Source organism: Takifugu flavidus, chromosome 4 (assembly GCF_003711565.1).
Source record: "Takifugu flavidus isolate HTHZ2018 chromosome 4, ASM371156v2, whole genome shotgun sequence".
Classification (NCBI taxonomy): Eukaryota; Metazoa; Chordata; class Actinopteri; order Tetraodontiformes; family Tetraodontidae; genus Takifugu; species Takifugu flavidus.
In genome coordinates, this window is record NC_079523.1 from 663,871 (window position 1) to 691,761 (window position 27,891).

The window sequence follows — 27,891 nt, forward strand, 5'->3', positions numbered from 1 at the left end:
AGGTCAAATGTTCTGGACCAGGTTCTTCTCCCGCCCGATTGTTTCTGTTCCTGCAGATGATTCCATCCTAACTCGACCCCGCAGGAGGATCCACCTGTTATCTGACCCCTGAGGCTAAACTGGGACCAGTCATTACTAATTCGGACAGGTGAGCAGCTCAATCCTGGCTTCGCTGATCTGTCCTGTTATAGATGTTTTATTACACGTGGGACCGGCGCAGAAACGCTGACATGATTGTTACTGGAATTTTCTGTTTACTGTAATCTGATCTGAACCGGGTCCAAATGTGTGACGCCATCGGGGTGTGGAGGAAGTTCAGGAGCCTGAAGAACTGTGGAGGTGAGGAGAAGGTTCCTCCCCATGATGAGTTCCTCTGTCTGCTCAGGAGGAACTGACAGAGTTTTAATGTCCCATCACAGAATTGTGAAGAAACGACGCAACCAGAGAGGAGGAGGTTGAAGAAGTGGTGAATCTGCAACAATAAAACCCAGATTACAGTTTGATTGAAGCCTCATTTTCTTTGATGATGGTGAATTTCATCACTTTCGCTTTGAATATCGGGAACCGGAGACTTCGGACTCGCTTCTATTGCGGCGGAGAGCGGAAATGCGCCGGACCAATCAGGTGTGAGAGGAGGCACGAGGCACCTTAAAGCGCCGCCGTCGGTGGCGGTGACCTCACTCTTCCAACACCATGCGCGAGCTGTGGGTCTCGTGCCTTCTCTTCTGCTTCGCTGTGACGTCGGCAGGTGAAAACCCACCGTGGAGGCGGCTTTGATAGATTATTGATGATTGATTATATATCTGATGGGAGGTGTTGGAGGTTCCGCGTGCAGGAGGCGGCTGCTCACGCGCCTCAGCATCTCCCGCCTCGCACGGATCAATATAGTGATTAGAGTTTGTAGCGTTCGGATCAAAGCTGTTCCCGAGCTCGAGGCTGGTGAGGACTTTAGATGCTGCGTCATAGCTCCTGCAGACGGGTGCGTGTGTGCGTGCGTGTGCGTGGGCGGCGTCTCCATCCTGCAGAAGCTTATCAGATCATTTGCGGGACTCGAACTTCCGCCTGTTAAGCAACCTGGCTCCGTCTCCGGGGACCTGGGCTGGTGCCAGGGGGCCCTGCAGGTCCCCCAGAGCCCGTCATAGTCGCAGTGACCCCGGAGCAGCAGCAGCTCCGGCTCAGGTGTGAAGGTGTGAGAGTGACGTTGCTGTTTGATCCTCCAGAGCCGACGCGCATCAGGATGGTGGTGAAGGAAGACAGCGAGGTCGTGTTAAACTGCTCCGCTTCCGGCAGCGTCAGGGACCAAGTGTTCGACTGGAAGAAAGACGACGACTTGGAAGTCTTCCTCTACGACCGGGGCAGCACCTATGGGAGCGGCCTGAGCGGCCAGAGCCCCCAGTTCGCTGGACGAGTCGCTCATTTTCCAAAAGCTCTGGATTTGGGAAACGCGTCGATCAGGATCAAAAAGGCCGAAGTGCGCGACAGCGGGATTTACACCTGCACATTTCCACGTTCTTCTCCAGACCCACGATCTGAGATTTCCCTTGTGGTGGGTGAGTTTCTCCACCCAACACACAGAAGGTGTTTCCACCACAGGTGACACTGGCGCCAGCGTGATCAGCGGCTGAACGCTGGTGGTAAAAGCGTGAAAGAGCTGAGGATGGGCCACATTTATGGACTAGAACAGACATTATATCAGTGCCCGAGACTGGTTAGGATCCTTTAGTGAAGCAATAATTCACCTGTGGTTAAACCGTAGTTAAGCCACGCCCCTCTCGGACAGGTAGGTTCAAATAGATATATAAAATACGACAAAGGAAATTAAATAGAGTCAAAGAGGATTTAATGTTCCGAAGTTGCATCTAATCCGACGGGAGCAGAAGACAAATGCAACAGTCTGCACACACAAAGCACATTCACATATTTACACTGGAGATTGGAACAAACATCACGCTACAAACATGTGGAGATGAGCAGAAGCTGAAATATAGAATTAAATCACAACACAACGCTTCTATAAAACAGTCTGATCTGTGAAACAGATGTCACAATGTTGTTTCGTTACGACTTTAAATGTGTCTAAATGACAATATTAATGCTCTTTTTTTCTAAATGTCACCTGTGTGTAAAGTTGCTAATTTCAGACACAATTTCTAACATTCTGTCCTTTGTGTTTTTGCCTTTCAGAGCGCATCTTAAAAGTTCGACCACCGGAGAATGAGTGCAGGAATCCTGGAAAAAGGTCGGATTAAATGAAGTTTTCCTGTTTTTACACAGACAAACAGATGAGATTGTTTGATGCGTTTGTTAATGTGATAAAAGGGGAATTAAATGTGATATTTTCACCATTCAACCATTTTAATTGCAAATTCATTTTAATGTTTTCTATTTTAATCAATGCAAGAGTTTAAGGTTTTTACTTTTATTCAGGTGTGAATTAATGTTGAACAGGATTTTAAATAATCAGTTTTAAAAAAACCTGAAATTTGGAGTTTTCTCCTCCTACATTTAAACAATTAAAAGCCCTTAATTTCCCCTCAAAGATCATCTTTCCATTTTGATTTTCTTTAATGACCCATTTGTGACTGTGGATGCTCACAGGTGCCTCTCCAGAACCGCTGATCCGGATCGTTGATGAACAATCAGCTGGAAGCTGTGCAGTGTGAGGTTAAAGGAGCTCATCCCAGACCTGACGTCCAGTGGCAGGACAGCTCTGGACGTGTCGTTCCTGCTCAGGAGACAACAAGTCTGAAGAGAGAGACGGACGCTTCTCTACGTCACTGTCAGAGCCAACGTGAGCAGGAGCGACAACTACAGCTGTGTGGTCACACAGGAGGACATTTATCACCAGATTAGCTCAACTACCTTCGTTCACATTGGTGAGTTATGGATTTACACTACGGCTACTAATAATTAATATTTGTAATTATTTTAATACTTTAAACTGTTTACAAACGGCAGTAAAATTCCATCAGACTGCACAGGAAGCTGCAGCGCAGCAGACAGGATGTGACATCATAGCGTGATGACACACCTGTGAGTCCCAGTCAGGTGATGCAGCTGCTCTGCTGGTACCGGTCAGACGTGACTGGACTCACCTGACCGGTGCAGCTCTGCCAGGATCCTCCACACGTTCTGGTTCCGTGAAGTCTCTCAGAAGTGTCTCTGGACCCGATGGTCCTCGGATCAGCACCCACCACGAGCCTGGAGGGAGATTAGAGCTTTCTAACGATGACGCGGTCAGACGAGCACCAGCGTGACAACGGCTGCTGTGTTCCTCCTCTGATCCTCATGTTTAAACACTTATTGTGCTTATAACGACAGATTAGTCAGATTATAAATTGGCCTGTTAATGAGTGACATCAAAGCTGTGTGACATCATCTCAAATGATCCAGTTTTTCACCAAAATCCAGAGAATTCAGCAGAATCCAACATTGTTCAGAGTCTCTGCTGTGGTGGCCAGCAGGGGGCGCTGCAGAGAACATGAGGGGAATTTAATTTAATTTAATTACAGGACAGGTCAGATGGGATTTTGGTAAAAGTGATTAAACTCGGTTAATTTCTTCATGATCGTGGTCGTTGCTGGGAAATGTTTTATTAACGGGTCAGAGGGCGGAAACGTTGAGTTCTGATGAGCCTGAATCACTAACGGTCATTTTATTCTGGTCCACAGGTCAAACTCCAGACGCTGGTGAGTTTGTACAGTCTCTCACACACACACACACACACACACACACACAGAAAACATTTACTTTTATGTGGGGAAACTCCTCAGAAAACAGAATTATGATATTTAATTGTGGGATTATTAAAGATTAATCAACACACATTCAAACTAAAACTTAATTTTGAGCAACAAACAAAGGATGAAAAGACGTCAAACAGATTAAAGTGTCGTCCAGTGAGTGATGCTGATAGACTGTTGCTATGGCAACAGGCCGTCATGATGCTGTTGCTGACAGGTTGTTTTAATGACTGATGATGATGATGATGATGAAGAAACAACAGTGGTGTTTATGGTGGCGCTGACCTGGTGTCTCCATGGTGATGAAGGTCTCCTGATGCAGCAGCTCAGGTGCTCACAGGAGCTTTAAAGGTGCCTTTAACTCCTCCCATCAGGTGAGTTTCAGCCAATCAGCTGAGGCCTCCAGGTGATGACGTCATCACTTTAACAGCCCATCAGACCTGCAGCAACTGATTAAACCAGGAATTAATCAGGAAACTCAGCCTGGTTTTAAACTCTGAAATGGTTAAAATTCACATTTTCAGAGGAAATGAAGAGAAGATGAAAACAGAGAGAAAGAAACGGAGACGACTCGTCCTCTTTAACTCCTCCCCTCTTTCAGGGCCGTCCACGGGCGTGCGTGATGATTTATTGGCGCTCTAGTTATGCTGGGTGTGCTTGCTGTCATTGCAGCCGTCGTTTACTTCAAGTTTAAGGCCGTTAAAGGTAATTATTAATGAAATAGTGTGTAAATGTTTAATGGTGAAATATTTGTAATGATCAGAGCACCAACGTGATGTTTGATGGTTGAGGCTGGAAGCTGCTTGAATCATTCTCTCCTGTCTTTTGGTGAAGTGGCAGCAGCTTCTAACAAGTCCCCCCTAACGCTGACGCTACACACGAGGAGTTGAGTCGTCTGGAGAAATATGAAGCTGGGCCTGATGGACCGGTCTGTCCACCACAGGTTCTGTTGGTTACAGATGTATTTGAACGCTCCGCAGCAGCCGGAGCTGATGTTGTTGTAATCATTCCTGAAAACATTCCCATTTCATATTCCCAGCTCTCAGCCACTGATGGGCTGCACCCACCTGGGCCAGAGCTCCTTTTGAAAATGAGTCCAACTTCACCTCATGTCTGACTTCAAACATTCTGGAATTTTACAGGAGTGTAAACTGGAGATTTTGGTCATGTGACAGGAACGGGAAGCTTTTATTTATGATCTGACGCAGGAATAAACAGCTAATTTGTACTTTAAACGGCTTCAGCTGGGACTCATGGCACTGATACCTATTGTTTGTTGTCTGTCTGTTACTTTATTTTTCATGGTTAAAAGTTGAATGATTTGTTAATAATCGTAATTTGAGGGAAACGTGGGTCCGTTCATGATCGGCTCCGTTTTACTGCCCCCTGCTGTCGGTGTTCAGAATTACTGGAAATGCAGCTAATATGAAAATGATCCATTTCAGTTTTTTGCTTTATTTAGTTAGTTTGTACTTTTTCTTTTTAAAATACATTTTTACTGTTTTTTTTTAATCATAAAAGTCCACTGGTTAACTTTATTATTTCTATTCAAGGTAGTTTTCTGTGTCAACTGGACTGTTTTTGTTCTCTTTTGAAGATGTTTCACTTCTATCCATCAAAAATTCTGTTACTTTTTTAATCTCCTTAATTTGAATAATTATTGTTCAGTTTGTTTAAGAAGACAAATTAATTACAGTTTGAAAGAAACTGAAGCCTTAAATCCCAAGATTGTGAACCAAAGTGATGGAGCAGGTTGAAAGGTAAAAACTTATGGAAGTCAGTTAAATACATTTAATCAGGTGTAATAAATAATTTTGAAGGCTAAATCAAGGAACTGATCCATGATAAAGGTTTAAAATCATATATGGAAAATTCTGGTCATAATTTTCCAATTGAGAAGCTAAAAGGAAATTTTAGTATGGAAAATATAGGATATATTCTGCTCTCTGCCACCTTTCATTCAAATGCTGTTTTCATGAAAATATACCTGCTTTTTCTTTATGTAATAAAATCTATTCATTAAATGAAATGTCTTATTTGTCAGGTCAAGAGAGAGTGGAAGGTTTTTACACTGTTATTACACTTCAGATTCATTCAGTTCACATATGAAGATACAACAATCACAAACATGGAGCCATAAAGGGACATTGCCATACTGAGAGACCAGAACCTGCTGGTCCAGAGTCCCTCATAAAATAATAGAATCAGTTTGTGTTGGTTCCTTCACTCTGAACACCTCGTTCAACATCCCGACATTATATTTATGAGTTCATATCTACGTTTTAATCTATTTTCCAACCTTTAAAATGGTCAGAAACACAAAAGCATCACATTTCTCCGACAGCACATGAAAGTTTCAAGATTCCAAAACTATGAAGCTCCTGGTGCGGCTGCATGAGGGGGTCGGGCCGGAAGTAGCTGTGGGTCCGTCTTCTAAAAGTGTCCCCCGCTGCTGCGCTGCGGTTGGTTCCACAACACGCAGCACGTTCAGTTTCAAACTTTGAAGATGAGTTCAGACGTTTGTGTTGGAAGTGTTTGTGTACCTTTACGAAATCTGCAGAACTCGATCCAGTCGGTCAGAGACCGAGTCAAAGGTAAAGATCACTTCAGACGGATCTAGAAATGGCAGCTAGCTAACGCTCCTCAACGAGCTACTGGCCTGATGTGTCGCTCAAGTGGAGATAAAATCGTGACCGTCGCCAATAAAACAACACTCAAACCTTCATTTAAACCGTTTTAATATATCACATATCTCAGACAGTACAGAGATTTAAAGGGTTCAGGCATAACACGATGCATGTATTTAATATACTGTCCAAAATTGATGTTTTTCATATCTGCTTTTTCAAGTTTGGTCTTTTTTTTTGTTCCTTTATGATTCCAAGTAAAATTTTACTTTTCTGATCGATTCTGGCCATGGTTTTAAATTAGTGATAAAATAACAGTTAATAAGGCCAAATCTGTTACTAAACGCATTCGGGGAATTATAGTTATATGTCTCACGTTAGTTAGTGGGAATAATTGGGTTTAATTCAGTTAAACTATTAGAAATCAACGGTCACCACTGAAACGTTCCTTTCTACTGGCTAATTACAAATGTATTCACCTTAAATCTGACTGTTCTACAGTTGTACTGAGACTGTCTGCGTCCACAGATGGAGAAGCCGGTGAGGCCCAGGAGGGCTTCGACCTGTCCACCTTCTGGGACGTGCTCTGAGTTGAGTCCAGTTTAGCCTCACTGTCCTGTTTCTGTCCTGTGTTTTCTGGTGCCAGAGGTCCAGAACCGCACGTCTAAAGCTTCTAACAACACCCAAATGTTGACTTTATTGGTAGTTTGATGCGTTTCCAGTCAGTTTGGTCTGCAGAACGTTGAGCTGATCTGAACCGTTTTAAGTCAAATCTTTCACTTTTTCAGACCAGGCAGCGAAAGTTGTGTCGCAGGAGGCCACAAAACTCAGCCTGGCTTTCTCCAAACCACCGGTACCATCTCAGCAGGTCCAGTCTCAGTCCTGTGTGATCGAGCCCATAAAGAAGTCCCGTTTTTCTGATGCTGAAGCGTCTGTCTGCAGGAGGGAGAGAAGCTCGTGGAGTCGGTCCTGGAGAGTGTGCTGACTCTGGCTGCAGTCTATCACTGGCTCCCCAAGAGTCACGGTAACCACCAGGAACCAGCTGGACTGGATCACTGGTCCAGGCTCTGTAGCCTCACAACTGCTTCCCACTGGATCATGATTTTGTTAATGAAAATAGTTTGTTTTGCTACTAATTACACTTAAATTGGTTGTTGTGAGGGAGTTGGAGACAGTTTGGGTGTTGATGGGACCCTGTTGTCACAGGAGTGAGTCTGCGTCGGCAGGTCAGAGGCGCCACCGTGGAGGTTCTGGACGGGCTGGTCCAGCTGCTGGAGGTCCTGCTGAGCTCTCCGCTGCAGAGGTTCGTGCACACGGTGACCAGATTTGATGCGCGTTCGTTATTTAAGGACCAACTTCACCACCAATCAGTGCCTGATGAATGTTCCATGTTTGGTCGGTTCAGTCTGAGCCAGGAGCAGCTGACCTCCACAGGAGGCGTCTGGCAGGTCTGTGACCACTTCGCCCAGTTGCCCAAAGGTCAGTTTGTGTCACAGATTTTCACTTTGTTGGGCAGAAAAGTTCTAAAAATAAAATATGACAAACAAAATGTGACCAAATTTGCAGATAATAAAGCAGCAGTGATCCTCGTTCTGAGTGCCCAGATGGGAGTCGTGAAGGACGCCATCGAGGAGATGGAGCAGGTACACACACACAGATACACACACAGACACACACACACAGACACACACACAGATACACACACAGACACACACAGATACACACACACACACACACAGATACACACACACACATACTCACACACACGCAGATATTCACTCACACACACAGATATACACAGACACTCACACACACACACACAGATACACACAGATACACACACACGCAGATATTCACTCACACACACACACAGATATACACAGACACTCACACACACACAGATACACACACACGCAGAATTCACTCACACACACACACAGATTACACAGACACACAGATATATACACACACACACAGATATACACAGACACTCACACACACATACACACATACTCACACACACCACAGACACACACCCAGATATACACAGACACTCACACACACACACACACACTCACATCTGTGAGGCTGCTCTTCACTATTTTAGGCTTTAGCTGATTCTGAGGACCCGTTCAGCGACATTCTGGACCCGGGGGGGGAGGAGCCTCGGGGCAACCGGGACACGTATTGGTCAGAGGAGGACAGACGTGTGATCGGTCCGTGTCAGGGGCTGATGAAAGCGTCCGCAGCGTGTCTGAGGAAGCTGACGGCAGCAGTGAAAACCAACGCCGACGTGTCCACGTCTCAGAACCTCGATCAGCTGGACGACCTGGCTGACATCAGCAAAGAAATCAGCCCTGGGTAGGAGCGCGCACACACACACAGACACACACTCACACACACAGACACACACACACACACACTCACACACACACACAGACACACACACACTCACACACACACACTCACACACAGACACACACACAACGACCTTCACCAAACGTCCCCGATGACCTTCACCAAACGTCCCCGACGACCTTCACCAAACGTCCTTAACGACCTTCACCAAACGTCCTTAACGACCTTCCCCAAACGTCCTTGACGACCTTCACCAAACGTCCTTGACGACCTTCACCAAACGTCCTTGACGACCTTCCCCAAACGTCCTTGACGACCTTCACCAAACGTCCTTGACGACCTTCACCAAACGTCCCTGATGACCTTCACCAAACGTCCCTGATGACCTTCACCAAACGTCCCCGACGACCTTCAACAAACGTCCTTAACGACCTTCACCAAACGTCCCCGACGACCTTCACCAAACGTCCCCGACGACCTTCACCAAATGTCCCCGACGACCTTCACAGGTGTAAGCGTTAGTGACCCGGTGGTGACTGGTGTCTGGTGTCTCCTCAGCGTGGATGACCTGGCCCTCTGCCTCTACCCTCCTCTGGACCACAGCGGCGTGGACACCAGCGTAAGACCCGTCCGTCCGTCCTCCAGAACCTTCTGCAGGTCTCGGCTCTGCCTCTGAAAGTGTCTCCCACCGGGGGGACGAGGACAGGCCCCAGATCAGTGTCCTCACTAGTGCAACAGTCCCTGTTTAACCAGCAACAGGCAGAAGCTGGTTGATTTACTGGTTAAAAGGATTTATGGGTTCTAACGAGGTGTGTGAGCGTCCACCCGTCCAGAACCCACGAGGTCCACCAGCAGCACAATAACCCAGTTTGCTGAACATCACGATCATCGACGACACAAAGGTCAAACGCTCATTTGTGGCTTTTGTCCGCAGGCCTCTAGATTAGCGGCCCAGCTGAAGAAGGTTCTGGAGGTGGTCAGGTAAGATGGGCGGGCTCGTCCCGACCCAGTAGATCTCCTCACACGGGCCTCCACATTAAGCAGAAGTACTTCTCGATCTTCTCACTCGTCTTGTAGTAACAGGTCCAAACGCTGTTTGTCCTCTAGGTCCAGTCACGTTTGTGGGGAACCACAGCTGAGCTGGGTCCAGTTCCTAGAGGGAGCCGTGGAGCACAACCTGCAGAAGATCAAAGAGCTGCTGCAGCAGGACAGCTAGGGGGGTGGGGGGGGTGAGTGTGTGTGTGTGTGTGTGTGTGTGTGAGAGAGAGAGAGTGTGTGTGTGTGTGTGTGTGAGAGAGAGAGAGAGAGAGAGAGTGTGTGTGTGCGTGGGGGGGTGGGGGGTGTGTGTGTGTGTGAGAGAGTGTGTGTGTGTGTGTGTGTGTGTGAGAGAGTCTGTGTGTGTGTGTGTGTGAGAGAGAGAACGTGTGTGAGACAGTGTGTGTGAGTGTGTGTGAGTGTGAGAGAGAGAACGTGTGTGAGACAGTGTGTGTGTGTGTGAGAGAGAGAGAGCGTGTGTGTGTGCGTGTGTGTGTGTGTGAGAGTGTGTGGGTGTGTGTTGTGTGTGTGAGAGAGAACGTGTGTGAGACAGTGTGTGTGTGTGTGTGTGAGAGAGACAGTGTGTGTGTGTGTGTGTGTGTGTGTGTGTGTGTGTGTGTGCTCTTATCAGTGGTTCCAGTCCATCTCCATCTGACTGATAAACACACCTGAACCTGTTCACCAGGACTCGCTGCCACATGTAAAAATGTAAAATTAAAGGGAAGTGAAAGGTGACCTGGCTGCTTGTGCATGTTTAACGTCATCAACACACGGGTGTAATAACGGGTGTAATAACACGCTGAGTCAGGTCTTAATGAGTCCGATTTATTTCATGGGTTGATGTCATCGCCATCAACACAAACAGGTTTGTGGGTCCAAAGTTTCAGCACCTGGAGGTCCTGGTTGCTGGGGCCTTAATAACAACAGTAAGAACAATAGTAATAACAACATTACTGCATGATGAGTGTGTGAGACATGAAGCCCAGGTTAATTCAGGATTAATCTCTGGTCCGGATGTGTGAGGTCGCCACACATTCACCGGCGCTGAGTCATTAATGAGTCAAATATCTGGACCAGATCCAGCATGGTGCCGCTCAGAACCGGGCTTCAGAACCGGGCTTTAGATCTGGGCTTCAGAACCGGGCTTCAGATCTGGGCTTCAGACCCGGGCTTTAGATCTGGGCTTCAGAACCGGGCTTCAGACCCGGGCTTCAGAACCGGGCTTTAGATCTGGGCTTCAGATCTGGGCTTCAGACCTGGGCTTCAGACCCAGGCTTTACATCTGGGCTTCAGAACCGAGCCAGCCTGAGGAGGACCCTCCTCGTTCCTCAACAGAACCTTGTCGTGTATGTCGAGTTTCGGCTCCTTTGATCTCCCACAGAGAGCAAAGCTCCAGGTTAAAGAGTTCAGGTCCGACCGGTTCTGATGCCGTCAGATGGGCTGAGCTTAGCTGAGCTTAAAGGCAGCCAGCCTCAGGCAGCTGGCAGAGTGTGGAGGCGACCCGGCAACACACATCTGCTACAGGACGCCCAGCTGGACCATGGGGGACGAAGGGAAACAGTCCGGTGAGTACCGGGCCTGTGTGGTTCTGTCCAGGGTTTGGGTCTCATCCATCCATCCATCCTCTACCACTTATCCCGGGTCGGGTCGCGGGGGCAGCAGCCTAAGGAGAGAAGCCCAGACTTCCCTCTTCCCTCTCTGTGACCTGGGTTTGGTTCTGTCCTCTGAAACAGGAGGCTCACATGAGCCGACACGTTTCATTTAGCTGGAAACGTGGTTGGAACCACACCTTCTGCCGGTGTTGGTTCTGTCACCTGTCTGGACCTGCTCGTCTCGTCAGTCCTTCCTGCTTCACGTTGTGGTTTTACGAAAATGACATTCGGACCCGTCAAATTCTGGAGAGGTTTGGTTTGACGTGTTTTAGAGATCAGATCAGACTTGATCCGGGATCTCTGATGATCCTCCACCCGTTCATGCGTCCAGGCTTAACCGGACCCGTCTGGACTATCATGATCCAGATCAGACTTGATCCGGGATCTCTGATGATCCTCCACCCATTCATGCGTCCAGGCTTAACCGGACCCGTCTGGACTATCATGATCCAGAACAACGAGAAGCAACATGGACAGAAGTTAGAGGGCAGCACAGATGAGACGCAAAAATACTGATGTTACTGAAGATCTGGACCAGAACCATCGCTGCTGCGGCCTCAGGGCGAGAGCACCTGTCAATGGCCTCGGGGTCACATGGCCTCGGGGTCACATGGTCTCGGGGTCACATGGTCTCGGGGTCACATGGCCTCGGGGTCACATGGCCTCGTGGTCACATGGTCTCGGGGTCACATGGTCTCGGGGTCACATGGCCTCGGGGTCACATGGTCTCGTGGTCACACCTTAATGAAACAACCAAACTCTTTTCTAACCACAGAAGTGACTCCAAGAATGAAGATGATCAATCAGCCGCTGACATTTCCAGTTTCATCTGAGGTGTTGAAATAGTTACATATTTGTGTGTGTGTGTGTGCGTGTGTGTGTGTGTGTGTGTGTCAGTCTTTAAGAGGACGCGGCTCCACTGTGACACCAACAACGTGGACCACCACACCAGCGAGGCCTCACAGGACCAGCTGATCGTCAGGAGGGGCCAGACCTTCAGGCTGACGCTGGAGCTGACACACCCCTTCCAGCAGAAGCTCCACCCCCTCGCCATCACCGCTACCACAGGTTGGCCTTTCCTTCTGTCGTGCCGTTAGAAGACGAAACGGCTCCTGGCCCTGATCCAGACTAGCTCCACACCGTAGTCACATGACCTGGTTTCCGTTCTTGCTGTGGGGGGACGCGCTCAAAGGTTCTGGATGTCCCTCTTTAGGACCCCAACCATCAGAGAAACAGGGGACCCGGGCATATCTGAGAATCCCGGCTCTGGATCCGGCTTCAACATCAGCCAAGGCGGTGTGGAAGATGGAACTGGACCAGAGCTCCTCCGTCAGCACGGGCGTGGTTCAGCTGATGGTGACCCCCCCCGCCGACGCTCCGGTTGGGGCCTACAGCTTGACTGCAGAGCACAGGGGGGAGAGCGCCCCCCTGGGGAGGCTGGTGCTGCTCTTCAATCCCTGGTGTCCCGGTAGGTCCCTCGTCCACCGAACCTTTGAGGATGGGGGGGGGGGGGGGGCGTCTGTCCTGCTCCAAAGATCCATGTTACTGCTTCAACTGAGGCGGTCTGTGGTCAGCTCTGGTGTGGACGCCATCCACCAGTGTCTGGAGACGTGTCCACAACCAGACTAAACACACTGAGAATATGGATACAGATCAAGGGACAAACAGCAGCACGTCTGCTTAAACCCTCTGTCCCATGGACAGAAACATGAGGACACGAGTGTCGTCCACCACTGTTGGGTGCTGCTATAGTCAATCAAGACCAGCTGGTCCTGGTGGAGGTGCAGAGTCCAGCATGGGGACATGGACACAGTTCCCGACCCAGAAACTAGTGCAGAAGAAACAAAAGGACATCAGTTGTTACTCTGGTGGTGTTTTATGGTCCGAAATACCACCTGAAGTTGGACATTTAGGACAATGTGGTGTTAAAATATTGATGGACATGTGTCTCTGTTCACATCTGTCTTAGATGATGACGTGTTTCTGGACGATGAGGAGAAGAGAGGAGAGTACGTGATGAACGAGGAAGGCGTCATCTACAAAGGAAGCGGGAAATACATCACGTCCATGAAGTGGGACTATGGACAGGTACACACACAGAGGGGAGCTGGACCGGTTGTCCTGGGCCAGCAGGCCTAAAAGGACGGGTCAGAGTGGATCCGTCCACCTTCCCATCAACCATCAGCATCTTTTTCCTTCCTGCACAGTTTGAGGACAACATGGTGGACATCTGTTTGAAGCTGCTGGACATGAGCCACAAACACTTGGAGGACCCGGCGGAGGACGTGTCCGCCCGCTGTGACCCGGCCTACGTCGGCCGTGTGGTCAGCGCCATGGTAGGACACGAGATTCATGCTGACTGGACCGGACTGGGCAGCGGGGACGTGTTGGACTGGGAGTGTTGTGGAGTCAACGGAGGACAGAAGTTTCTATATTAACCTTCATTCAAAACCAACTAATATTTGTCTAATTTTTGTCTTCAAGATCAACAGTCAAGACGACAACGGTGTCCTGAAAGGACAGTGGAGCGGACCCTATTTTGGGGGGGTGACCCCCTCCCACTGGAACGGCAGCCACGACATCCTCGAGAAGTGGTTCAACATCGGCTGCCACCCCGTCAAGTACGGGCAGTGCTGGGTGTTCGCCGGCGTGATGTGTTCAGGTGCCTCCCTGCTCCATAACGCCCTCACCGGGTCACCGGGTCACCGGGTCGCCCTCCGGCCTCAGAACCGCTATGTGACTGTCGAACGTTTTGGTTGCAGTGATGCGGTTCCTGGGCATCCCCTGTCGCGTTGTCACCAACTACAACTCGGCCCACGACACCAACAGTAACCTGATCGTCGACGTGTACCACGCAGACTACGGCGTCCGGGAGAAACGGACCCGCGACAGCGTTTGGTGAGTTCAGGTGCAACAGGATGAGCGACAGAAGGCTGGTCCACATATGAAGGTATGAGGGGGCGCCGCCCCCCAGGAAACCCAGTTAGAGAAGGAAACCAGTAACGGAACCAAGTGGGAGTTAGCAGCCAGATTACAACGTGATCAGATTACGACAGGATCAGATTACAATGTGATCAGATTACAACGTGACCAGATTACAACGTGACCAGATTACAACAGGATCAGATTACAACGTGACCAGATTACAACGTGACCAGATTGTCTTCTGAATGTTGCCTTCAGGAACTTCCACGTGTGGGTGGAGGGGTGGATGAGGCGTCCAGACCTGGGGGACGATGGCAGATTTGACGGCTGGCAGGTTCTGGACCCGACTCCTCAGGAGATGAGCGGCGGTACTGGTTCTGTGTTTAAACAGCTTCAATGATCACTTCGACCTGTCTCCCGCTGGGGGTTCCCATGGCAACCAGCATGATGTTAGGACAGACCGTGATCGCAGGTGTGTTTCCAACATCTGGCAGGTGTTTACTGCTGTGGCCCCGCCCCAGTCAAAGCCATCCACGATGGAGAGGTGCACCTGGACTACGACGTCCCCTTTGTGTTTGCTGCGGTCAACGCTGACTGTGTGGACTGGCTGGTCCGTGAGATCAAAGCTAAACAACGTCTCATTTAAAGGCTTTGATGTGATCAGCTTTTCTTTGTCACAGGTCAAAGCCGACGGATCCCACGTCAACATCTGGGCCGACACCAAGAGAGTCGGTCACAACATCTCCACCAAGTCTGTTGGGTCCGACAAAAGGAGGAACATCACTGACACCTACAAACACAGAGAGGGTGCGTCCAGGTGGGACAGGTGTCTCACAGGCGGAGCTCAGGAGATTCACACTCATGTTCCTCTACAGGAACAGAGGAGGAGAGAGCGGTCTTCAAGTACGCCTGCACCAGGGACGAGCTCGAGGACAAGGAGGGGAAGAAGGACGCTGGGGCAGGGGCAGGGGCAGGGGCAGGGGCAGGGGCAGGGACAGGGACAGGGACGGGGACGGGGACGGGGACGGGGACGGGGACGGGGACGGGGACGGGGACGGGGACGGGGGCAGGGGCAGGGGCAGGGGCAGGGGCAGGGACAGGGACAGGGGCAGGGGCAGGGGCAGGGGCAGGGACAGGGACAGGGACAGGGGCAGGGGCAGGGGCAGGGGCAGGGGCAGGGACAGGGACAGGGACAGAAGCAGGGAGAGGGGCAGATGGAGGGACAGGGGCAGGGACAGGGACAGAAGCAGGGACAGGGACAGAAGCAGGGACAGGGGCAGGGACGGGGGCAGATGTCAGCATTTCCCCACCGCTGTCCTTACGATTTGAGGAGGTAAATCCAACCAAATGCTTCTGGCTGTGTGTTGTGAAAGACATGATTGTCCCAGGTGGTCCAGCTCACCTGAGGTGTGTTGCGTTGTTTGAACGTGAGTCACTAAAATGAAGCTGCTGGGAGCGGCTGTACTTTGGTTTAACACACCCAGAGAAAGAATGTTTATTCTGGTCTTTATCAGAAGATTCGCACAAAGTTTGGACGAGGATAATCATTAAATTAGTCTTTGGCCGCTGCCAAAGACTAATTCGCCCGGGGCGAAAAAGTCGTCCACTGATGTTGGACTTTGTCCTGTGCTGCTTCAGGTGTCCCGACCAGAGAACGGGAAGGATGTGAACCTGAAGCTGGTGGTGACCAGTAACACCAGTGTTGCCCTCCAGCTTTCCATCAACATCACCGTCCAAGCGATGAGGCACAACGGAACGCCAGCGGTGAACATCCTGTCCGAGGTGACGGAGGAGACGCTCCAGCCCTGGAAAGGTGACTCTTCTTCTACTGTTGCTTCTGGGACGACCTGAAGCTGCGTCTGGAGCCCAAACTGGCTGAAGCTGGTTTCCAGTGGAGGATCCCTTTCACCTGTCCCCACCGTGTCTCGCAGAACTGTCCACCTCGGTCCTGGTGCCCTTCTTGACCTACAATCAACCCATGTTGCAGTGTGAAAGCATGAAGATTGAGGCTCTGGTCACCAACAAGCAGAAGCCAGACCAGGTGTACCTGGCCGAGGACGACGTGGTGCTGGTGGACCCGCCCATCTCCCTCACGGTCAGTATTCATTCACTGGTCAGAACCTGCTGGAAGGAACCTGCTCCAGCCTTTCAGAGAACCTCCCAGAGAACCTTCCAGAGAACCTCAACAACAGTGTTTCATTGATCCTGTGTGTGTGTGTGTGTGTGCAGATAAATGGTGCAGCCAAAGTGAACCAGGAGGTGATGGCGACGATGGTCTTCATGAACCCAGTGAATGTGACCCTCAGGAACTGTTCCATGACCATGTCGGGCAGCGGCCTCCTTCCACAGGAGTTCACCTACAGGTGTGTGTGTGTGTGTGTGTGTGTGTGTGTGTGTGTGTGTGTGTGTGTGTGTGTGGTGTGTGTGTGTGTTGCCTGGTTCTCATAACTTCAGAAGTCTGTTTTGGGGTGAAAACCTGGTTTTAAGGCTGAAGGTTGAGGCCCTGGTTGGCGTGGGGGTGGGTTGGGATGGTTGGGGTTCGAGTAGGGAGCTAGGACAATGAAAGTCCCTACAAAGATAGAAAATTGAGCATGTTTGTGTATACGTTTATCTTCAGTTGAAGAGTGAAACACGACGTTCTTTGTTGCCGACAGGTTGCCAGATCTGAAGCCTCAGAGCCGATTTACTGTCCGATTCACCTTAAGTCCGTTCAAGTCTGGGAGGAAGACGCTGGCGCTGGACTTCGACTGCTCCGTCTTCAGGAACATTAAAGCCTGGTGCGATTTTGACGTCCTGCCCTGAGAGGCTGAGTCAGGGCGAACACACACCGGTCAGGCGAACACACACCGGTCAGGCGAACACACACCGGTCAGGCGAACACACACCAGTCAGGTGAACACACACCAGTCAGGCGAACACACACCAGTCACGTGAACACACACCAGTCGGGGCGAACACACACCAGTCAGGCGAACACACACCAGTCAGGTGAACACACACCAGTCGGGGCGAACACACACCAGTCGGGGCGAACACACAGCAGTCGGGGCGAACACACACCAGTCGGGGCGAACACACACCGGTCGGGGCGAACACACACCAGTCGGGGCGAACACACACCGGTCAGGCGAACACACACCGGTCAGGCGAACACACACCAGTCAGGTGAACACACACCAGTCGGGGTGAACACACACCAATCGGGGCGAACACACACCAGTCAGGGTGAACACACACCAGTCAGGTGAACACACACATGTTCTCAGCTTCACTTGGTGCTACAGGAACCTTCTACGCAGCTTCTGCAGGATAAAGGGGGACATCCTCTGGACATCTTGTGGACATCTGTCCTTTCTGTCCCCGGGATCACTGGGAAAGTGTTTCTCGGTACTTTATAGGTCCAAACACTGACGTAAGAATGTGCGATAAAACAGTGTTATCCGTTGATAAATCAGGTTTAATCACTAAAAATGCTGAAAATGTTTTGTTACAAATGTTATTGAGAAATCTATGTAATTGAACTGTATCAAATGATATTGATATTAATGATGTTGATATTAAACTGCCTGGCTAGAAACTATGAGTGTTTTGTTGTGTTCGTCAGGGGTGTGAGGACGATGGACGATGCTGTGTGTGTTTCTGTCATCCAGCTGCTTGATTTTCAACAGATTATTTTAAAAAAAACAAACACACAAACTCTTTAATCTTTGACACAAACAGACAGGAAATTAGAAGACAAAAATTAGTAACGCTCACCGTCAGGACAGGTGCGATATCCAGCGCGTCCACCAGGGGGCGCGCTGTCCCGGTTAACTATGGTCCCCATCTCCGAGGCACCTGAACGCAACACTGCGCCCCAGCAACAGTGACCGAACCGCCGCGACAGTTCCGGGGTTCCGTCCGGGCACCTCCACGTTTTATCGGACTGGGCTACGTAAGAACTCCGGTGCCGGCTTGAGAAGGGAGGACATATATCCGCAGAGACAACCGAGACAACCAGCCTGTTCTTCCGGCGGTGTCGGCGAGGACAGTTTCGCTTTCCGTCAATTTTTGAACCAGCAGCCGGTAAAAACGAGCGTTTAAGCGGCCGCAGCTAGTTGGGTCCGCGGTTAGCATGCTAGCTAGGCTAAACCCGGTTTACGCTCATGTCAGAAATTAACAGTTTGAACCCGGTCAAGCAGTTAAGTTGATGTGGGTTTATGTAGCTGGATTTACCGGCAGTAACTTCCATTCCTTATGTTTAATAAATGTAACAGAATTCATATTAATGTTGTTTCAGGTTCCTTTATTAACTGTTCACTCACCACCTTTTAGATATTTAAATTATATTGTAGATTCTGTAAAAACCCATATGTTAAACTCATTGTGATATCATCCACTGAAGAATCTGAAATATTAAGGCCAAATTATTCTACAACAGCACAAGTAAAAGTTAAATATGACGACATTCAAGACTAAATTTCCTTCTTTTAGAAAAAACAAACCCTTCTAATTCAAGGACCAACCGTGTTCTGATTAAATGTTCTGATCAAGTGGTGCAGGACAGTAATAAAGCTGCCATTTTCTGCCTTATTCAACACACTTTTGCATGGATGAGTCAGGAATAACTGGTGTCCCCCTGATGTCCCCCTGATGTCCCCTCAGTCTCCAGGTCCAGCAGAGATGCCCCAGAACAAAGCCAGGTCCTGGTCAGAGCTGAAACAAGCTGCAAATGGATGCTTCAAGACGGGTCAGTACGGAGAGGCCGTGCTCCTCTACAGCCGGGCCATCAGCCAGCTGGAGAAGTCCAGTAAGTGTCCACAGCAGCACAACCTTCTTCTTCCACCCTCTATAGGTGACCCTCTACAGGTGACCCTCTACAGGTGACCCTCTGCAGGTGACCCTCTATAGGGGACCCTCTGCAGGTGACCCTGGAAGCATCCACATCAGAAACGTTTTCCAAGTTTGGAGAGAAGCGTCTGTCGTATTAGTGATGTTACAGCCATCTGCCAGCAGGTGGCGCTAGTGTTGCCCAAAAGGTTTGGTTATTCTGGCCATAAAACTGTTTCACCCATTTTATTCCTTCCATCCGTTTATTTTTGAATCGCAGCAGATTTGGAACGATGAATTTCATTTTTAAAAGAATCCCGATGACATCATAACCACACACACACCAGGTCTGACCACATTACATCATCTGAACACCTTATTTAAATATGAAACTCTGTGTTTAGGCCAGCGGGGGGAGGAGGACTTGGCCATTTTGTTCACCAACCGTGCCGCTGCTCACCTGAAGGACGGTAACTGTGGGGAATGTGTGGCCGACAGCACCAGGTGAGCGTCTCCTCCGCCGTCCTGGTTCAAAGCTCCGCCCCTTTGGGTCGTTACAGCGCGATCGTTTCCCCCCTCAGGTCTCTGGAACTCTCCCCGTTCAACGTCAAGTCTCTGCTGCGGCGAGCCGCCGCCTACGAGGCGCTGGAGCGCTACCGGCCGGCTTATATCGACTACAAGACCGCACTGCAGATCAGCTGCAGCATCACGGCCGCCCACGACGGCGCCAACAGGTAGGCGGGCCAATGCTGCCCGACTCACCAGGGTTGCCAGGTTCTAAAGGAGCGAACGCGGTTGCAGGATGACCAAGGCGCTGGCGGAGGCCGACGGGCCCTCCTGGAGGGAGAAGCTGCCCCCCATCCCCACCGTTCCTCTGGCCGTCCGGCAAAAGCTGGCCCAGCAAATGGCGCCCGGCCCCGCGGAGACCAACGGCGGCGAGAAGGTCAGATCAGCTCCCGGCGAGGCCGACGTGAGGAAAGGTCAGATCCTGAAGGAGGAAGGAAACGCTCTGGTGAAGAAGGGAGAGCACAGGAAGGCCGTGGAGAAGTACAGCCAGAGCCTGAAGCACAACCCCGCTGAGGTCACCACCTACACCAACAGGTGGGTCCACACACCTGCCGGCACCTGCACAGTCCTGCGGAGCCACTCAGCACGCGTGTGTGTGTGTGTGTGTGTGTGTGTGTGTGTGTGTGTGTGTGTGTGTGTGTGTGTGTGTGTGCAGGGCTCTGTGTTACCTGACAGTGAAACAGTACAGAGACGCCGTCAGAGACTGCGACGAGGCTTTGATGATTGACAGCTGCAACATCAAAGCGCTCTACAGGAGAGCGCAGGCTCACAGGGAGCTGAAGGTGAGAAGGTGCCGGACTGAGGTCCACCTGTCCATGTTCTTGTAGAGGTTCTCGTGCGTCTCAGAGCTCAGTAAAGCTGCCTCCATCTTTTCTTCATCCAGGAGGTCAAAGCCTGCGTTGAAGACCTGAACAAGCTGCTCAGGGTGGAACCGAAGAACACGGCCGCCCTGAAGCTGCTCCAGGACGTGCAGAAGAGGAAGTGATGAAGGGTTTTTATGTAGGAGAAGGTGTCCAACAGCTCCGCTCCGGTTGGACTCTTCTCCTGTTGTGTGTGAACTGACGTTAGCTTGTTCTGAGTCGTTTCTGTGGTTCTGCTGGAGCTCAGCCCTCCTCCAGAGCCTGGTCCACCTTCAGCCCTCCTCCAGAGCCTGGTCCACCTTCAGCCCTCCTCCAGAGCCTGGTCCACCTTCAGCCTCCACCTGCTCCGTCCTCCAGGAGATCTGCTGGACGTTCCTCCATGTTTAACCCATCCACCCATCCTGGGTGAAGCCATGTGGGTGTTGCTGAGGAATAAAGGGCTGAACCAGAACTGATAAAACTTTTATTTCAATTCAAATTTGTCTTTTACATCTTGTCCTGATTAACATGGTGACACTGGGAGCTTTTAGAGACAAATCGAGTTTGATGTCCAAAACTGGGGGGTCAACGGGCCTTTTCACTCGTTTCTCATTAGCATCTTCAAGCTAAGTCTAAATCTTTGCAACCACGTGTGCGCTAAAAAAGTCACAGAAGCAAAAAAAAAACCCCACTGTAACCTATTTCTTTTATTTTAAGCAGAATACTGATCAGTAAAAACAAGCCTTCGGAGATACCAGATATACAGACGCCACATTCACGACTGCGGGGGCCTTTTCCTTGGGAAGTTTTCCGGTTTCAGCTAACAGGAAAATAAGAAGTGGCGACGGGGATTTTTTTGTTTCTACCCCGGAAACGTCAGTGCATCAAAACATTTGTCCCCAGCAAAAGAACATAACATGATTTTCTACGTCTACAGGATGGAATGTCGATGGTCGATGGCGAGCTTATTGTGACACTGAGGGGGGGCCAGATTTACTCCAACGTTGGGATTTTGAATCTTCATGCATCGATTTTGGCAAATATTGTGAAAAGCTCCAACCTGAAGATGAAAACGGCAGCAGGAACCTTTACCTCAGCAAACAGGAAGGAGCTACAGACTCGTGGGACGTGGCTCCGCCCACTCTGGGAACTCTGATTTCAGGTCAGATTCAGTGAGTGAAACCAGTTGAAACGGAGATTAGAGAGGGCGTGGACAGGATGAGGCGACGGCGAGCGGAGAGCTTCAGGTCTCACGCACAACACCAAGTTTAACGAGTTCAAAAACAATTTTACAGGTTTTAAAAAGAGTGAAAAAGGGGCTGAAGGAGAAACGTGGCTCTTCCTCAGACGGATGTTTCCCTTCAACGTCTCGAGGGGCCCGACGGCGTGTTTCAGTGTCACAATAGAGCGCCGCTGGACGAGCCTTCTGTATGAACCCCAGCAGGACCGAACCAACGTCCAGACACGGGGGGGTCGGGGGGGGGGAACAAACTAAACATCACAGTGTTTGTTGAAAATAAACACACACTTTAATCAATGTTTCGTTAAAGTGGAATAAAAGCAGCTATTGATCAGGACACTAAAAAAGCCAAATGAGGAAGCTGCTAACGAGGGGGGGGTGGGGGGGTGACTGGGGGAGAGATTAAATAATGGAGGTAAAATCAGGAATGTAAGTTAGCATAAAAAGCCTCCCGGTGTGCTCTGAAGTGGACAGATCAGGACTCTGCTGACCTGTCGGAGTGCTAGGATGGAGGGAGGGAGGAGGGAAGGATCAAGGGAGGGAGGAAGGATGGATCAAGGGATGGATGAAGGGCGGGAGGGGTGGAGGGAGGGAGGGAGGGAGGAGGGAAGGATCAAGGGAGGGAGGAGGGAGGGAGGAGGGAGGAGGGAGGAGGGATGAAGGAAAGAAGGAGGGAGGGAGGGAGGAGGGATGGATGAAGGGAGGGAGGAAGGATCAAAGGAGGAAGGAAGGAGGGATCAAGGGAGGGAGGAGGGATGGATGAAGGGATGAAGGGAGGGAGGAAGGAGGGATGGATGAAGGGATGAAGGGAGGGAGGGAGGGAGCGGCTTTTCTTCCTCTGTTTTTATTTCCAATCTGCACGTGTGAAGGTCGGGTTCTGGTCATGCTGCTGGTTATACAGAAGGGAACACGGAATAAGGGAATGAACGGGCCGTTAACGTGTACGAGGAGGAGGAGGAGGAGGAGGAGGAGGAGGAGGAGGAGAGGTGATAACAGGAGGAGGAGGAGTGAGGATGGTTAACCGTCAGTTCTAGTTGTCTGCGTCGCCAGTTTCTCCCTCGTCTCCCTGGTTTTCTGATGTCCACAGCTGCAGGAGGAGAAGAAAGCAGAGAGTTAAGAGGTTTCACCTGCTGAGCTGGTGGTGGTGGGGGGGGGGGGGGGGGGTGATGGTGGGTGGGTCGGGTGATGATGGTGGGGGGGGGGGGGGTGATGGTGGGTGGGTCGGGTGATGATGGTGGGGGGGGGGGGGGGTGATGGTGGGGGGGGGGGGGGCTCACAGTCAGGTTGTCCCTTAGTAGCTGCATGATCAGCGTGCTGTCTTTGTACGAGTCCTCGTTCAGGGTGTCCAGCTCAGCGATGGCCTCATCGAAGGCCTGCAGGAGAGAGCACAACATGAGGACCACCGTGGGGGGGGGGGCGTGAGGGGGGGGCGAGCGTGGCGTGCACCCACCTGCTTGGCCAGAGAGCAGGCCTGCTCTGGTGTGTTGAGGATTTCATAGTAGAAGACGGAGAAGTTGAGGGCCAGGCCGAGCCGGATGGGGTGTGTGGGCTGCATGTCCTTCTTGCTGATGTTGAAGGCCTCCTGGTAGGCCTGCTGGGAGTTCTCCACCGTGTCTGCACAGCACAGAGACAGTCACGTACAGGGGTGTGTGTGTGTGTGTGGGGGTGGGTGTGTGGGGGTGCATGCGTGCGTGTGGGACACCAGCGCCTGACCCGGTCCAGATGAGCGAAGCGTGACGTACCTTTCTTGGCGTCCCCAGAGGCCACCTCGGACAGGTATCTGTAGTAGTCTCCTTTCATTTTGAGGTAGAACACCTTGCTCTCCGCCTGAGTTGCTTTGGGAATCAGGTATTCACTGAGCAGAGTCTGAAACAGGTGGAAAACAGGCTGTAGACCGTCCGGTAACACACACACACACACAGCCGCCTCTCTGATCTCAGCTGGTTCTGGTTCTGTTCTGGTTCTGAATCACCTCATCCTGAAGTTTTTGGATCTCATATTTTGCTCTTTTATTTCTGATCCGTTTTAAAAATCACGATGAACTGATTTCTATTTTCTGATTGAAAACTCCCAGATATAAAGCTCTGGTGGGGAGGGTGTGTGTGTGTGTGTGGGTGTGTGTGTGGGTACGTGCGTGTGTGTGCTTGGGTGCGTGGTGTGTGCGGGCGGTGTGTGTGTGCTTGGGTGCGTGTGTGTGCGGGCGCGTGTGTGTGTGCTTGGGTGCGTGTGTGCGCTTGGGTGCATGTGTGTGCCTGTGTGTGTGTGTGTGTGGGTGTGAGGGTGTGTGCTGGGTTGGTGTGGTGCGTTGTGGGTGTGGGTGTGTGCTTGGGTGCGTGTGTGTGCTTGCGTGTGGGTGTGTGAGGGTGCTGTGTGTGCGGGTGCGTGGGTGCGCTGGGTGCATGTGTGTGCTGTGTGTGTGTGTGCGTGTGTGTGCTTGGGTGCGGTGTGTGTGCTTGGGTTTGAGTGTGGTTGCGGGGGTGGCGTGTGTGTGCGTGGGGTGCGTGTGTGCATGTGTGTGCCTGTGTGTGTGTGCGGGTGTGTGTTGGGTGCGTGTGGTGGCTGGGTGTGGTGTGTGCGGGTGCGTGTGTGTGTGCGTGCGGGTGCGTGTGTGCATGTGTGTGCCTGTGTGTGTGTGTGTGGGCGTGTGCTTGGGTGCGTGTGTGTGCTTGCGTGTTTGTGTGCTTGCGTGTGGGTGTGTGCGGGTGTGTGCTGTGTGTGTGCTGCTTCTTTCATTACTGGCTTCTCCTCCAGTGAATCCATGTGACTCAGTTCCACAGCTTTATTTTTCTACATTTCCCTTTCAGCAGCCCCCCAACACACACACACACACACACACACACCACACACACACAACACACACACACACACACACACACACACACACACACACACACACTCTCTCCTTACCAGCACATCCTGGCAGATCTCTTGCAGCTCGGTCTCGATCTTCACGCGGTATTCACGAGCCATCTGCTGCTTCTTCTCGTTCCCCTCCGTCTTCTGCTCGATGCTGGAGATGACGCGCCAGGACGAGCGACGGGCCCCCACCTGAGCAGAACCATCACAGCTGAGGACCGTGCACTTTGACCTGGACCTCAGAACCTGACCTGAAACACCTGGTGGTGGCCAATCTGATCTAATCTGATTATCAGTGGATTCTTCCGTCGTCTCCTGGTTAATTAATGACCGACTGTTATAAACACTCACAGAAACCAGCAGGATCCACTCCCACATCATCTGAGGGCTCCACGCAACATTAAAGGCGTTTTAATCTCTCCTGCTTTAACTGTTGCGCTGGCGTCTTTGATCTGCTGCTCTGGACCAATGGGAGCTCATCTGGAGCCACCAAGACTCCTGTTTGTCTGCTCTATCTGCACAGGATCTTTAAATACAAAGTCCTTCTGACGGTCCCGAGTGTGCAATAATTGACTGATCATGTGAGGCGGACGCCCTCTTATATCCCTCCCGAGGAACGCCACAGAGAGCCAGCTCCCCCCCCCCACACCGTGTCGCTTCAGAACAAGAAAGTATTGTAGTTAAACAGAAATATCTGAAGACGGTTTGTGCTGAATCTAAAAAAAGTGCTGAGAGCTCTTACGTAAGCTGCTCCTCACCAAACCCAGAGAACAGAAACGGCTCTTCGGCGCGTGGCTCCAGAGGGGAGCAGCTCCAGGTGGAACACGAGCAGCTGCAGCTCGCACCCACATCTGGAGGGGAGCAGGAGCCGCCTGCCGTTCTGAGCCACAGGAGGTCTGAGAAGCTCACGTCAGCCTGGCCCAGCGTCAGTAAAACAGCGCCTCCATGTTGGAGGTGAAGACCTGAGAGCTGCTCGTGTCCAGCACGGCTCTAAACCAGCTGCTGGCTGGAAACCTCGGTTCTGAAGCTCCCCCCTCTAACACCAGGACCAGGTAGACTAGCAGAGCGGAGGGGGTCCGTACCACGTTCTTGTAGGCCACAGACAGCAGGTTGCGCTCCTCGTTGCTGAGCTCTCGCCCTGCTCCGTCACAGCCTTCATGGCGGCGGCCATGTCGTCGTAGCGCTCGGCCTGCTCGGCCAGCTTGGCTTTCTGCACCAGGTCGTTCTTATCCATGTTTTAGGCTTCGGGGAGAAGGAGCAACAGAGAAGAGTCAGTGTTCGGAGTCCCGACACGGCGGATTTAAAAGGCAAGAAGAGCACGAGACAGATGGACAGGAGCAGACAAAGATCTGAAGGTCAGCGTTCCGGTCGGGAATGTTGGACAGGACAGGAAACAGGAGAACTCCTTTGAAATGCTGAGGACAGACTAATAATAAACTGAAGAGGAAATATGTCCACCTTCTTCCATCTCTGGGGGGTTCGACTCCCCAGATGAATCCGCAACACTAACTAGGACACAGCGTTGCTTCCTTCTCTCGACGGCCACACACCTTCACCTCCACCACCGAGACATGGAGGAGACACCACAGCCCACCGTCACCCCCACCTCACCAGTGTTAGTCAACACCATCCACCAGATACCAACATGAGCTGGAGCTTACCTGACCTCTGACCTCCCTGTGGAAGAAAGGAGGGGGGAATGGGGGTTCCCTACGGAGGGCAGAAGAGGTGTGAGGACCAGAACACGTCAGGGAACTTTACAGATCTTCAACTGTTGGGCCACTAAACTGCTCAGACCCCCCCCCCCCATCCGTTAATGTGTATCGTGCACGTGCCCCCCTAACGTGGTCACTCCCAGCATCTTTACTGGACGCCACTGAAGCCGACCTCCAAGGGCAAAAGTTAGATTTTATTTTATGCTTGTTATCGTCAGTTTGTACCAGCTAGTTGGATTAAACGTCTGTGACGTAAGAGGTTAACTAACAGAAAAAGGGCTGATTCGTCGTAGTGAAGTCTAGGAGAGATAACTGCAGGATAAATAGTTACGTTTATAACTCAGCCCCCTCAGTGATGGCCAGTATTAGTTAAACCATAGTAGATGGTGTTACCATAGTTACCTGTATGGCGTCATTTCAGCCGCCACTGATTAGTTGGTGCTGGATTAAAGGTCTTTGGACGTTTAACTCTTTGGAAAATACACAAATAATCAACTTTGACATGAGATTAAAATAAATAATTTTATGGATTCGTATCGTGCCGCGAGCAGAATTAACCGGTTTTAACGGGAAACGTTTAAATTCGCGCATCGATCGAAAATCTTGCCTCCGCCGCGCACTGCGGTCACGTGACCGCCAACATGACGACATGCCTCCGTGCATCTGTCCACGCGCAGCATCAACCCCGGGACGGGACAGATCCCCTCGGGTTCGATCCTTAAACGGCCCCGGAGCCCGAACCTCGGGTCGCCGTGTGTCGGGCCTGTGAACACCGGCGCCCCCGCTGTCGCATCCCCGCAGGAATTCGAGGATGGCTCGATAGATTAGCGCCTGCTACGATGCTAACATGCTAAGCGTTAGCTTCGCCGCTAAAGGGACCTGACCCAGTTCAATCTAGTCCGGTGGCCCAAAGGGTTCAGACCGAAAACCAGTAGTGTAGAACCGGCGGTCCGGTTCCGTAATGTCAGGATCACAAACGGAAGGAGATTTTTTCCATTTCACGTTTAAAGTCACGTCAAACGCGGAGGCTACGTTAGCCTCCGGACCGCTACGCCATGACAGCGCTGCGCCAAGACGGAGCCGTTCCCGACCGGGCTGCGGGGACGGGCGGCAGAACCGTCCGTGGTGGCGGGCGGAGCGGGCAGCTCGTCGCGCCGTTTCGCCTCTTCGGGAGCCGCTGACATTCAAGTGTCCTGTCTGACGGATCCGGTCTGGGCTGTTAAGCCGTCGAAATGGCCCCCCACCACACGCGCGCGCGCGTACACACACACACGCGCACGCATCCACGGTCAACGTACATCACGACCGGGGACGCAGGACACTGAGCATTTTTTAATAAACGGTAGCACGTGAGTCGACCCGCGGCCGCCCGACGGCCCTGCGGGAGGTGCTCCATGCGGGGCTCCGGTCCTGTGGACGCAGGTGTCGGCCTAGACCCTCACACCCCGTCCCCGACCACAATAGGCATCTTCCACCGCAGCGCGGGGCGGCCGCTGCGGCTGCTGCCCTCCCTCAAAGGCCTCTC

At 51.3% G+C, this 27,891-nt stretch overlaps 4 protein-coding genes and 3 long non-coding RNA genes across 7 annotated transcripts in view; 4 read left to right on the top strand and 3 right to left on the bottom strand.

Moving 5' to 3' along the window:
• LOC130523864 (hemicentin-2-like) overlaps window positions 1-2,632 on the top strand; it is a 174,734-nt gene extending 172,102 nt beyond the window's left edge. The window contains exons 14-16 of the mRNA XM_057029467.1: window positions 1,221-1,550; window positions 2,185-2,239; window positions 2,599-2,632. Coding sequence (XP_056885447.1) covers window positions 1,221-1,550; window positions 2,185-2,239; window positions 2,599-2,632 — 419 coding nt within the window. The remainder of the gene's footprint in view (window positions 1-1,220; window positions 1,551-2,184; window positions 2,240-2,598) is intronic.
• Window positions 2,633-2,670: 38 nt separating this feature from the next.
• Window positions 2,671-4,406, top strand: LOC130523870 (uncharacterized). The gene is made up of 3 exons (XR_008950032.1): window positions 2,671-2,876; window positions 3,672-3,689; window positions 4,345-4,406. It is a non-coding gene; the product is annotated as an uncharacterized LOC130523870 (long non-coding RNA).
• A 1,765-nt stretch (window positions 4,407-6,171) lies between these two features.
• Window positions 6,172-9,975, top strand: ccndbp1 (cyclin D-type binding-protein 1). The gene is given in 11 exon segments (XM_057029475.1): window positions 6,172-6,337; window positions 6,899-6,970; window positions 7,159-7,238; window positions 7,313-7,394; window positions 7,577-7,673; window positions 7,776-7,849; window positions 7,937-8,013; window positions 8,478-8,731; window positions 9,287-9,347; window positions 9,663-9,709; window positions 9,836-9,975. Coding segments are annotated over 11 exon segments (1,041 nt in total). The 5' UTR covers window positions 6,172-6,249; the 3' UTR covers window positions 9,945-9,975.
• LOC130523872 (uncharacterized) lies at window positions 6,465-8,539 on the bottom strand. The gene is made up of 2 exons (XR_008950034.1): window positions 8,449-8,539; window positions 6,465-7,893 (listed from the first exon to the last, which is right to left on the bottom strand). It is a non-coding gene; the product is annotated as an uncharacterized LOC130523872 (long non-coding RNA).
• A 1,048-nt stretch (window positions 9,976-11,023) lies between the features above and the next one.
• Window positions 11,024-17,920, top strand: tgm8 (transglutaminase 8). Its single transcript, XM_057029548.1, has 16 exons — window positions 11,024-11,328; window positions 12,313-12,483; window positions 12,629-12,883; window positions 13,385-13,503; window positions 13,623-13,751; window positions 13,900-14,077; window positions 14,178-14,313; window positions 14,599-14,708; window positions 14,835-14,950; window positions 15,021-15,147; window positions 15,216-15,337; window positions 15,482-15,673; window positions 15,979-16,153; window positions 16,272-16,435; window positions 16,570-16,703; window positions 16,995-17,920. Exons 1-16 carry the CDS (start codon window positions 11,304-11,306, stop codon window positions 17,140-17,142), a joined length of 2,301 nt encoding a protein of 766 aa, XP_056885528.1. The 5' UTR covers window positions 11,024-11,303; the 3' UTR covers window positions 17,143-17,920.
• Window positions 17,921-18,608: 688 nt separating this feature from the next.
• LOC130524862 (uncharacterized) lies at window positions 18,609-21,054 on the bottom strand. Its single transcript, XR_008950266.1, has 2 exons — window positions 20,918-21,054; window positions 18,609-20,875 (listed from the first exon to the last, which is right to left on the bottom strand). It is a non-coding gene; the product is annotated as an uncharacterized LOC130524862 (long non-coding RNA).
• A 1,532-nt stretch (window positions 21,055-22,586) lies between these two features.
• On the bottom strand, window positions 22,587-25,893 carry LOC130524865 (14-3-3 protein beta/alpha-1-like). The gene is given in 7 exon segments (XM_057031353.1): window positions 22,587-22,882; window positions 23,073-23,168; window positions 23,246-23,409; window positions 23,538-23,661; window positions 24,703-24,843; window positions 25,734-25,783; window positions 25,786-25,893. Coding segments are annotated over 7 exon segments (732 nt in total). The 5' UTR covers window positions 25,886-25,893; the 3' UTR covers window positions 22,587-22,825.
• Window positions 25,894-27,891: the final 1,998 nt, after the last annotated feature.

Bases quoted from the DNA above. Each gene is read 5' to 3' on its own strand.
- tgm8 (XM_057029548.1), top strand. From the start codon at position 11,304: ATGGGGGACGAAGGGAAACAGTCCG. The intron at 14,709-14,834 runs GTACTGGTTCTG...AACATCTGGCAG, and splicing joins TCCTCAGGAGATGAGCGGCG to GTGTTTACTGCTGTGGCCCC. The intron at 16,154-16,271 runs GTGACTCTTCTT...CGTGTCTCGCAG, and splicing joins GACGCTCCAGCCCTGGAAAG to AACTGTCCACCTCGGTCCTG.